Source organism: Sphaerodactylus townsendi, linkage group LG01 (assembly GCF_021028975.2).
Source record: "Sphaerodactylus townsendi isolate TG3544 linkage group LG01, MPM_Stown_v2.3, whole genome shotgun sequence".
NCBI lineage: Eukaryota > Metazoa > Chordata > Lepidosauria > Squamata > Sphaerodactylidae > Sphaerodactylus > Sphaerodactylus townsendi.
Window position 1 is genome coordinate 134,301,589 of NC_059425.1, and position 12,171 is coordinate 134,313,759.

Here is a 12,171-nt window from a genome sequence, read left to right on the forward strand (position 1 = left end):
AACAAGCTGAAGGCCTGACAGGAATTGTGCTGGTTGTGTACAAGCATGCTGGCCTCTTCCTTCCTTTACCAAATTGTTTGTAAAAACAGACATTCAGCATTTCAAATCAATAGTATTTCCACTAGTCATTAGAATTTTGTGCAACTGAAGCTGACCTTGAAAATCTGAAATCTTTGCCAACCTGTTTTAAATCAGGATTTTCATAATCAGGGCTGTATGTACTGGGAGTCAGAGTAAAATGTTTGCCTCAAACAACACTGGACACCATTTTAAAGGGACAGCAAATAGTTAATTGCTAATCTAAGGATATTCTGTACCAGCTATCAAAACATCTTTGGTCAGCCTGCAATATTTAAGCATTAATGTTTTGATGACATTTGTGCTCTGTTGTGTTTTGTGACAGAAAATATTGTAATGACTGATTACAATCTTGAGCTACTACATTGTAAATAATCCAAATCTTCCATTCTGCTTGGGCTGATCATCTGAAAGATTACGTCAAAACCAGTCTATGGATCTGCCTTCCAGCTTTCCTTGATGTGGAGATAATGCTCTGGTAGCTCCTTCCCCACCTCCTTTACGTGTTGCCATGATACCTTAATCTAGCCAGAGAGACACTAGCCAGACTGTTCAAGTTCAGTTCTCGAGTTAACCTCTGCAAATTCCCCAACTAGCATCTCAGTTATGAAATGTGACACTAGCCCCTTTCAGCAGCGGCTGTTCCTTGCTTTCCTGGAAGCGTTATGTTTCGAAAGCAGTGCTACTCCCTATTATACCAGCGATTCCAATATTTGTTTGTTTGTTTGTTTATTTGATTTTGTATAACCGCCCACCCCCGGAGGGCTCTGCATAACAAATTTGTAGATTATCCCTCATCGCTGAGAGTTTTCACCAGAGGGTCGAGCCTTCCGAGGCGCGAGCTTTCAAGTTACGTAGATCTCTGCTGCTCCATTGTCTTCCTACGTGCAAATCCAGAATTCTGCTCCTTGCTGCCAAAGAGAGATTCTGGGAGGCCGTGTTGCATTTTCTCCCCTCCTGCAGCTCTCGGCTGTTCCCGCCCCTTCGCCTATTCGCTTCTGGCCTCTCCAAGCTGCGGCAGTTTCTTTCTCAGCCCCTTCCTCTTCCGCCTCCTCCGCCTCCATTTCGCGCTCTCCGGAGTGGGCGACTGGAGCGCGCGTTGTTGTTCTTCTCTGTGCCGTTTGTCTGTCGGTGCGGGAGATCCGTGGGCCTTGGGCGCCATGTCCCGCTACACGCGGCCTCCCAACACTTCGCTGTTCGTCAGGAACGTGGCAGACGCCACGAGGTGAGAGCCTGGAGGAGCGAGGGCTGCGGGCATGCAGGGAGTGGCGGGCGGGCGGCCGGGCGATGGGCCTCTGCCTTGTCCTGGGATGGAGGGGGCGACAGAGTGGTGGGCCTGGTCGCAAAGATACAGGAAAGGTTGAGCGTCGAGAACAAAACGGCAAGCTGGTTCAAAGCAAGCAGGGCGGGAGGGCCGGTTTCTTTTTTTAGGCTCGCCACGTTTGCGTTGGTAGCCTTTAAACGACTCTCCAGAGATTTAGGAAGCGACATCCCTCCCCTCCCCCCATCGTATTTCCGTGCCAAAAAAGAGGCTGTAAATGGCACATTACTGAAGGGTTAGTCAACCTTCCCTAGGCTCACGATGGAAGCAAAATATATTTGTTTGGCTACTGGAGAATATGGTCGGCTTACTGTTGGGGGCCGGGGAGGGGGGGAGAGAAGTCCTAAGGCAGTTGCTAGGGGGTGTGGGAGTTTCTCACAACCCCCCCCCCCCTTTCCCAGTCTACGTTGAGTAGCCTGTACCATAGAGCTTAACATAGATCGCATATTTGGCACTAGTAATTCCTTAGTCGGGTTAGGATCTTGAAGCATTGCAGTGTGATGTCATCCATGCGCCTTTCTCAAGTTCATGCAGGAAGGTGGCTTGGAATCTTCATTGTACTGTTAATCGAATGACTGCTGTTTTATCTACAATGGCGGGACTCTGTGTACTCTGGAGATGTCTGTGGGAAAACCTCCTTACAAGGCCACCAGCCTGAGATACTTCAAAGTGGGGAACCTGGGTCCTTTGGTAGAAGAACTGGGAAAGCAACGCCTGCTACAACCCCCCCCCCCCCAATGTTTTATGTGCTTCTTCTCTGTGAATTTAATGTACATTATGGATTCCTCTCCCCTTCCCACCATTTTTCTTGCTGTGTAAGTGAAGGGGCTTGCAGTTACCAGATAGGTTTAATCTGATATAAATGAAAGCTGGAATCTTGTATTTTTCTAGAATCTAGTGGTAGAATGATGTTAACAGGTTGGTTTGAGACCCAAATTCAAGCGCTTGACCAATGTAGTTCAGGGGTGAGATTAGCTATTTCTACTGAAATTTGCACTTCTGTCTACCCCCCCCCCCCCAAAAAAAAATACAGAAACCCTGTCATTTGCATCTGTCATCAAATATATTTTTGTATTGGACAAGTGGAAACCAGTGAGACCCCACTGCCCAGAGTGAACACTTTATGTGAACCTATTTAGATTAGATTAGATATTTAATTTATATACTCCCCTCCCTGGAGGACTCAGGGGAGTGCATAACATAATAAAAAAACAATAACATAATAATACAGTACAGTAAGTTTGAGCGTAATAACAATACCAATTTCACTAGCCCCACAAACCAGCAATTCAATAATAATCAATAATACTATCAGATTAATAGCTAATAACAAATTAATCAATTTATAAAATCATCAACAATATTTATTTAGTGGTTAGTATACCACTAAATAACAGATTCCTTTGTTTTGGAATGCTCCTTTTATTTTAGAAACAATGTCAGAGACAAGCAGTTATGAGCGGCAACTGAAATTTGTTATGTTTTCCACCACTTGACAAGTGTTTATTTTTAAATACAATTTCACACCAAATCTGGAAATACTGTACCTAAATTCAGCTACTTGTTGCCAACTTGTATAAACCACTGGACCCCTCCGAAGGGATGCCACGAAGGCACAGGAGTGAAAAACTGGCAAGACTCACAAAATGGATGCCTCTCAGAGAGTTTTGGGATCCATTTTGTGTGTCAAGCCTGGGCAGAAAGGTGGTTGGTTGCTGCACTTTCCCTCTGGTTATAAGGTGTGCCAGGCTGGACGATGGAGCTAGTTATTCCCCATTGCGTCACCCTTAGTGATTTAATCTGTATTTTGAGCAGACCATTTACTTATCCTATCTGTACCCATACCAGCAATCAATCAGTATTCAAGAGAATAGTGCAGGCATTCTCTGGGATCATGACAACTCATCAAGTCTACTATCTGTTCGAACCCGGAAAAGCAATCAATTCTTTGTTTCTAGCTTTCCAGCCAACCTATCTTATATCGCCTCAGGACCTATTTTGGGATATAAATATTGGTCCTTTGGCCACATATAGTGTGTGCGTGTTGTTCTGGTTCCATGCATGCACCTCTGCTTTCGTGTGGGCACTTCCTTTTGCTCCTGGAAACACTGGTCATTTTCCTCTTCAGCATTGCATTGCATTCTCTGGACGTCCCGTTAAACCTTTTAACTATCAACCATCCCTGAAACCCTGTCCCAACTTCTTCCTCTTTCTCATAATCAACTCTTGTATGCTTTGTGCACGTATGTTCATTGCTTCAAATATATTTCTGGTTTTATTATTTTCATTCTTTATTAAAACTGCATCTTAATGGTATATTTACCTTCTCATGTGAGATTTTTCACCCAGGACTGTCCTGGTTTAGATAAGGTTACCAATCCCAGTTATGCTCTCTCACTTTCCGTGTCCAGTTAATTCCCTTAGCCAAAGTGGAGACTGCCTACTTAGGGTAACACTTGTAGGTCCAGTTTTAAAGGTGGAATGCAAAATGGGTAAATAAATAAATTTCGGATTACCTAATGAATACTATTGAATTAGCTTTATACCACTGTTTAATATACCACTGTTGAAAACATAATTTATTTCTGAAGTATGATGCTTCTGATTGATCTTCCCAAAATGTGTGTATTTTATCATTTTTTCAGTAAAAGATTTATTGTGCTAGCAAAATAACATTATTTTTCTAACCATTATTGGTTAGTAACTAATAATATTGTTTGGGGGTTAATATACTTGGTTGAATGAACATTAGAATATGTTCACACAACTACTTATCTGAGAATATCAAGTTTAATAGCCGTATTACTGTGTGAAGCAGAAAGGTGGAATACAAAGGTAGGAAAGAAATTACACATGTTGACATAATAAAACAGCAGCATGGTATAACTATAACAATGAGTGGATCTATACTGTAAATGGGAATTCCTGTTAATGAAATTCCTGTTTACTACCTGTTGCATACATCGGTTGCATTGTGCAACTCATACAGCTATAATATACACATGGTGTCTTTTGCTATGGTCTCTTCAAACAATTTTTATACATTTCGCAGAATCTACACATGCCCTCCTTTTTGAATTTTATAGTTAATTTAAAAAACACAATACCTCGTGGCAATTAATTTAATGGCTAAAATATGCACTGTGTGAACAAGTCAATCTGTTTTTCGTGAACCTATTATCAGTTTTGCTAAAGTATCATATGTGTGAAAATTTTTCTGTGCACATGCTGTCCACCTGTCAAAAAAATTATGAAACTTGATCATATTCCATCCTTGCCACATTTGTGTTAAAGGATGCTTGTTTTAAGATAAACTCCCAAATGCTATCAAGTTTTCCTTTTGTTAGAAAACAGAAGTTACCTTATATTTGAGCTAGATTGCCAGTCAAGTTGCCACAGAAGATTGGCTTAAAAACAACAATTCAGTGGAGCAGTAGTTCTAGGATTTGTGATTTGGGGCGGGGTGGGGGGAGACGATAAAGACTTTCCAGTTCTGGAATTGTTTGCATGCATTTCCACAACATATAGATATAAGAATCCTAATGGGAATGAACCATTGTTAAGAAGAACCCATGTAAATGAACCTTACAAGATACAGTTGAGCTCATAGCTCTTTTTGTTTTAGGGCAGAGGCTCAGCATTTAGTACTATTACTTTAGATAGTTCCATTTTAGGATCTTTTAGCACTATAGAAGGATTCCTTTTCTGCAATCAGCTTCTAGTAGAAGTACAAAGGTGGAGCCTCAAGACAATATAGATCCTATTGTGTTTTTACTTGGAAATAAATCACCTCCAATAAGTTCTCCTCCTTGCAAATATCTCTTTATCCCTTTGTTTTCAGTCTAAATTGCTTTCTGTTCTCTTGGGGGTGATAGGTTATATCAAGTAATCATGAATTTAGCGATAATTGTCAGTTCTTTTTACCTTGGGGGAAATGCTGCTTTTCAGTTCGTAGCTATCTTAAGTCACTGCTCATAATTTAAAAACATGTTTATGATCATAATAGCCACATCCATTAAAATTTTAAAAGTTGTGCCTTTGTCTATCTGCAACATGAAAAAATACTGTAATGAACTCACTCACAAGCTGATGAGTGAGTGAGAGAGAGATATAACAGACCTAAGAAAAACTGGAAATAAGTAAACTGGAAGGTTACAGTAGCCTTCTTTGACTGCCCATGTTGGACACTCTGGTGCTATATGTAGAAAAAACTCTCAGATCAAGTCTAAAAAAAGATGAGGGGAAAACCCACAGGAAACACTGAAATGCATCAGATTGCCAGGATCATCATCTAGGTTGCTTGTTGAAACTGAGTGTATAAAAATGGTCAGGGTTGAACTATTATTCCTCAGATAAGTGAAGAATTAATTCATAAGTGATTGTGTTTTAGGATTATACTTTGTGTGTCTTAATATTATACATCACAAGATAAATCTGTGGGGTGCTACAGCTGGATGGTGCTAAACCTGGTGCCATAATACAGAAACGCTCTCTTTTTTGCCTTATTTCTAAAACACTTCAGGCCTGAGGATTTGCGCCGTGAGTTTGGTCGATATGGCCCTGTAGTAGACGTATACGTTCCGCTTGACTTCTACACAAGACGCCCAAGAGGATTTGCTTATATACAATATCCTTTATTTCAATGTGTGTTTTTTAAAAAAAATGGTGCATTGTTGTTACTGCGTCCTAACTTAATGTATTTATTTCTTTGTCTCAGAAAATGTAAAGCAGTCCACAGTGGCTGGCAAGCACCCCAAAGTTTGAATGAACCTGGTTAGATAGAGTCCAAGCAGGCAAGCCAAAAGACACCTTTAAAGTTCAAGCATCAAGGAATAAAGAGGGAGGGTGGAAACAGATAAAAAGAAAACTGGAAGAGGGGAACTCCTTTTTCAAGGAAAAGACAAAGCCACAGCACCAAGTTAAGGCTTCGGCTTTCCGACATTTGATCAGAGTTCCAAAGTCAAAGCCAAGTCTGATTTGGTTGGCTCTACGGCCCTTGTCAAGTCCATCTAGCAAGCCCTAAAGAGTAAAGGTCAAGATCACGTGATGTGGAGGTAACTGCCAAAGTTTCCTTTTATATCTTCTCGCTCAAGCGCTTAAAATTCAATCAAGAACTTGTTTGTTTATAATGTTTATTTTAAAATATTGCTTCCTTAAAATGGTACAAGAGAACTATATGCAAATATTTGTTCATTTTTTCTATAATTGGAATAATTTTTCATGGAATACTGAAATGTATCAATCATTCAGACGATCTACTGCTATTTTTGTGGCCTTTACCTTGATCTGTTTTAAATACTGGGAGGATGAAAGGAGAAAAATAGAAAAAACACACAGATGTTTATGGATAATTCTCACAGCGTTTGCCGTAGAACAGAAGAATAGATCAAATTATTTTCTCAACTAGGTATCTTCCTGTTAAAATAATGTATTAGATTTAATTAAGGGTTTTTAAAACACGATGAATACCTTAATGCCCAGATTCAGTAATCTGATGTAGAATCTTCAAAATCATATGGAGCTTTTCATCATTATGACTTTGCTATCAGTGGAGGGAGTATTTATATTTCTTATAGTACTATATTAAAATGGATTTTTATTAAAATGGATGGGGAGGTCTATATGATGCCAAGGAAGTATTTGTGCATTTCAGTGCACATATGAGCTTCTGGGTGAAATCAATCATATTTAAAAAATATTCATTGTAACCTTATTTGTAAATAATATTGTACCACTTCAGACTTTACTTGGCAGCTCAGGTACATGTTAGTTCCTAGCTTCCCGAAGGAAAATGACAGAGTTCCTAGCTTCCCGAAGGAAAATGCCCTGTCCCTTTAATAGAGGCTCCAGGGGAAAAACTTCAGCTCCCCACTTTCACACCTTATGTTTCTGTTAAAGGGACAGCACATTTTTCTCTAGGTCTGATGCTTACTGCAGTACACGTATAAAGTTTAAAGAAGGATGCCTACTTCTAAACAGGGAATTTCAGAAGTTTTGGGGACATAAAAGAAAACTACCTCAGTGGGTCCTCTTAACTTGAAAGAGGAGGGGTTTCCTGATAGAAAATGATTTCATACTTTGGCCTTTGTCAAGTGGTCTTGGGCCCTTCTGTAGGTCTTATTACTGGCAAATGAGCTTGCTATTCTATGGAACTGACCTTGTTTCCAGCCACATAATTTATGTTGGGTCCAATCTTAGCTCCCTGTCAGGTGTTTGGGGGATGTGTGTCTTTCAGTTATGTGTATTTTCTGATTTTTTTTTAAAAAAAAAGCTGTTATCCTAAGTAGTGATCTGATCCATCATGTTTATTTTTATTTGTATTTTAGTACTTCTTGTTAATGTTATGCTCCTATTGCACCAATTACTTGAACTAAAATATTGGATTAGAGGGATTCCAGTGTGGTTTAAATATTATATTCAAACAAATTCATATCTTTATGCGGAAGTCATTTTTATGGGAATATCATTTGTAAACATTTAGAGACATTATGAAATTTGAAGGCACTGAAAGCTGTTGGCAAACTAATTTTAGCACCCTCAAATACCATGGATGTGATTGCCTGCTCATCCGTGAAACTTTCTTCCATGAAGTTCACTGAGGCACCTCAGTTTCACTGCCCTTTTTCATTGCATAATTTAATTTACTTATTAGTTCCAATATCTAATTGAGGATTACAATATTTCTTCCACCATGTCAGAAGAGATAGATACATTATAATTTTAGTTTTGGTTATAATTTATCTTGCACATATAATAAGGTGAACTGATATTTTTTAAATTTTAGATTATTATATGTCTCTGTGGTTTTATCTCCCCCAACCAATAAACAAATGTATACCTTCTTACAATTCCTTAGGCTAATCTTTGGAAAAACATTCGTTACAACTTTGAAACTGCCATCCTTGCCTAGTATTATTTTGTCAGTAGCACCCATTCGCTGTTGTTAATTTGTGAAATAAATCATCTTTAGACGCAGGGACAAAAGTTTTCCATGTTTCTGGTGTCAGTCTTTTATGCGTAGACATATTTATTGCAGTGAGCACTGGTGAAATACTGGTGTATCAATTGGTCACATAAAATGTAAAGTGGCTCTAAGTTTCAGCTGTAAGTACTATATCAAAAGATCATTTGATTTATAAAAAAAATTAAGTCTTGGTCTGTGTTATATGATACAGTGTTTTGCTTTGTGCATGTTTAAAGTGTCCTTAACAGACAGTCATGTTTGAAGATGTTCGTGATGCAGAAGATGCTCTGTATAACCTCAATAGAAAGTGGGTATGTGGCCGGCAAATTGAAATACAGTTTGCACAAGGTGATCGCAAAAGTAAGTGAACATAAGCACATCACTTACTTATCCTGCAAAAACATTTGCTTTAAGAAAACATAGTCTTCATATTATGTAGAAAAATAAATAAGCACGAAGAACGACTTCTGTAATTGCATGTTTCGTCAATATAAAGGAGGGTGTCTTCCTTGTGCAATCTTTCAGTTCTGTTTTGCATTCTAGCACCAGGTCAGATGAAATCAAAAGAACGGCGCCAGGGTTCTCCAATGGATTACAGAAGATCACGAAGTCGTAGTCGAAGAAGGACACGTAGCAGAAGTTCTTCATGGGGATGGAGCAGGAGACACTCTGACAGTTTTAAAGAGTAAGAAAGAAGACTTATTTAGTTATGTTATCTTCTAGTTTATTTAATTTATTATCGAGCATGAACATGTTGTTGCCTTGAGTAATGATCATGAATAATCTGTACTAAAGGAGTATTTGCAAAGAACTTTGGAAGCAGCAGAGACTATTTCTGCTACAAATATAGAACGTTTTCAAAATCTTAGATTGGATTTGAAGGGTTAGGTAAGATTTATCTTTTTGGTCTTATTCTACCAGTTGCATCAGCTTGGAAAAATAAATTGTTGTGGAGGTGAAGCAAACTTTATTGAATAAAATACTGCTTCACAGTTAACATTACATTGTATGCACAATACATAGTGTGCATAAAGCTTTGTTTAAAAGACCGCTAGGCAAGCTGTCCATGGCCCGTATGGGGCTAAGATGTTCCTTTTTAGAGCTCTTAAGTTCCCTATTCAGTTATTTTGTGTTCAAATTTTATTTGAAACTTTAGGAATTCATTACTGCTATCCTATTTTTAAAAAACAAACAAGAAAATGAAATGAAGTCTTAAGGTCATCCTGCTCCTTGACATAACACAAAGCAACATCAGAGATTGCTCTCTTTGGATGATTTGCAGGTCAAGGCGTAGACGGCATTCTTACAGCCAATCTAAGTCTCGTTCAAAATCTCTTCCAAGGCATTCCAGCTCACCAAGGCGATCTGTCACGCCGCAGAGAAATTCCAGAGGGAGATCGCGGTCAAAGTCAACCCAGAGAAGCTCAAAATATGCAGAAAAATCACCAAGTTCCCATCGAAGACGGTCCAGCTCAAGGACAAAGTCCAGATCACATCCTAAGCGTTCAGGCTCACCTTCCAGGTCCCTATCTAAATCTCCACGGAAGCATGTTAATTCAAGTTCTCATTCACATTCTAGGAGTTTCTATCAGCGAAATAGTAACCAGTCAGTATCTGAAGAAGATTAATTTTGCTGATTCTTTAATACAGTTATAATGAGCACAAAAAAAGTAGAACAAAAATTGTCCAAAGCTTTTCCTGAATTATACGGTAATTATGTATTTGTTTAAGAAAATGTCTTACTTTATTTTCCTTTTGACCCTTGCTTCAGAGTGCTACACTGTTTAAGCTGTCATTTCTGTTATTCTGTAGAACCATTTGTCTGATCTAGATGCTCTTCACTTTACTGAGAGCTCATTTCTGCACTCAGTTACATCATGAAACTCTATATCAATGCAAGCTGGAGCCATTTCCTGCTCTGATGCAGTTTCAGCTGCTGCTGGATCAAGATTTTTAGGGGGAATGGGTGGACTATCTAGTGCTGTCCAGCTGAGCACTGATTACAGATTGTATCAAGAGTTTCCCCTTGTGTTCAGTTGTAGATAGAGCAGAGATGTCTAACCGTGATTTTCTTGCATCACGTGTTACTTTTTTTTAACGTACTGCAGTACAAGCAAACTTGTGCTTCAAGAGCTACAGTTAAGATATAAATAGCCTTTTGTTAATACAGACCTAGATTGGATGAGGACATTGTTTTCTTGATAACATATTACTAGGAGGTTTTTTGGCATTATTTCGTGCCTGTTTTGTTGGAATTGTGAAGACATCCAAATACTCAGACATCACTGTATGTGCTTCAGGCCTTTTTTTGTTCAAGTGATGCAATTCAGCCCTAATAGGTGTAGAGTTTACATTGCTGTTTCCAAATGCAAGCTGGTTTATAATAGTTTCAGATTAGAGAAATATGCAGTAGTGTTGGGAATTTCTTGCATAATGTAGGGCAGGGAAATTTTGCATCTATCTGACTATCAGACTTAGTTTACTTTAAAATAGAAAGAGAAAACTAGCAAAAGAAATTACATTCTGTTACAGTACTCTGTTTTTGTGGTTTGCCATTTCCTGTTGAAATGAATGATTACAGAAAGAGGCACTTAAACCTCATTCCCTAACATTATACTCCTAAGCAGAGTTACAATCTTCTCTAACCCCACTGAATTTAATTGAGTTATAAGGATGTAACTCACTTTAGGACCTCAGTGTAAGTGATTAGAAAACTCTAATGCCTGCTCATCCGTGAAACTTTCTTCCATGAAGTTCACTGAGGCACCTCAGTTTCACTGCCCTTTTCCATTGCATAATTTAATTTACTTATTAGTTCCAATATCCAATTGAAGATTACAAAAATTAGTTTGCCATGTCAGAAGAAATAGATACATTATAATTTTAGCTTTGGTTATAATTTTGCTTGCACATCTAATAAGGTGAATTGATCTTTTAAAAAAATTAGATTATTATATGTCTTTGTGGCTTTATCTCCCCCAACCAATAAACAAATGTATACCACCTTACAATTCCTTAGGCTAATCTTTGGAAAAACATTAGTTACAACTTTGAATCTGCCATCCTTTCCTAGTGTTGTTTTGGCAAGGGCTGCTTATATGGATTTTGTAAGGGCTGCTTATATGGATTTCTGGGTTTTACGCAGGATCAGAAAGGAGGTAGGTGTGACAGATCTTGATTCTGTTGAGTAGGCTCTTATGAACTGGATGCTTTTCAGACCATTATAGAAAGAACAGGTCGTATGCATTGAACATAAAAAAGAGGGATTATATGTCATTTTTTGATACTTAATGAGTTGTTAAAATATATGATTTTCATGTGTGGTTGAATGTTTTTGTAAATCTATGTCTTCGACAGTTAACTTGGTAGTGTAAACAACTTCATTTTATTATAGTCTGTATTTTCAAAATATTGTATTAGGAGACCAAGGTAGAAGACACCTCTTTGAGGCATTTTTAACTCTGAGCCCTTGAAACTATTGAACAGTTGCATATCTGAACTTAAAAACATTATTACCTTGTTCAGTGCTAGTAACAGAGGATATTCTTTTTTTTCCATTTTACACTATTATATTTGTATTGTATAGTAATGTTTTGGAAATTATTATTTGTGTGTTAAATGTATGATAGCTGTGATGTCTATTACATGGCATAAACACTGCATTGTACTAAGTAATTGTAGTGGCAGGAAAATCACATTTCACTTCATGAGCAGTTACACAACATTATGTTGGAAGTGGTACTATTGTTATTTCATAACTAAAACTATTTTAAATAAAATACAGTCCTACTTTCACTTTAAAAAAGAA

General features: G+C 38.1%; 1 protein-coding gene across 2 annotated transcripts; it reads left to right on the plus strand.

Annotated features, from left to right (window-relative positions):
• Nucleotides 1-1,069: 1,069 nt before the first annotated feature.
• Nucleotides 1,070-12,171, plus strand: SRSF12 (serine and arginine rich splicing factor 12). Of its 2 annotated transcripts, none has more exons than XM_048494582.1 (5): nucleotides 1,070-1,303; nucleotides 5,922-6,026; nucleotides 8,620-8,723; nucleotides 8,907-9,048; nucleotides 9,646-12,171. In XM_048494582.1, the coding sequence occupies exons 1-5, from the start codon at nucleotides 1,239-1,241 to the stop codon at nucleotides 9,989-9,991; spliced, it is 762 nt and encodes a 253-aa protein (XP_048350539.1). In that variant the 5' UTR covers nucleotides 1,070-1,238; the 3' UTR covers nucleotides 9,992-12,171. The 2 variants fall into 2 exon arrangements, with proteins under 2 accessions (XP_048350539.1, XP_048350549.1); XM_048494592.1 differs by having other exon boundaries at nucleotides 1,075-1,303; nucleotides 9,706-12,171.

Bases quoted from the DNA above. Each gene is read 5' to 3' on its own strand.
- SRSF12 (XM_048494582.1), top strand. From the start codon at position 1,239: ATGTCCCGCTACACGCGGCCTCCCAACACTTCGCTGTTCGTCAGGAAC. The intron at 6,027-8,619 runs ATATCCTTTATT...ACAGACAGTCAT, and splicing joins AGAGGATTTGCTTATATACA to GTTTGAAGATGTTCGTGATG. The intron at 9,049-9,645 runs GTAAGAAAGAAG...GATGATTTGCAG, and splicing joins CACTCTGACAGTTTTAAAGA to GTCAAGGCGTAGACGGCATT.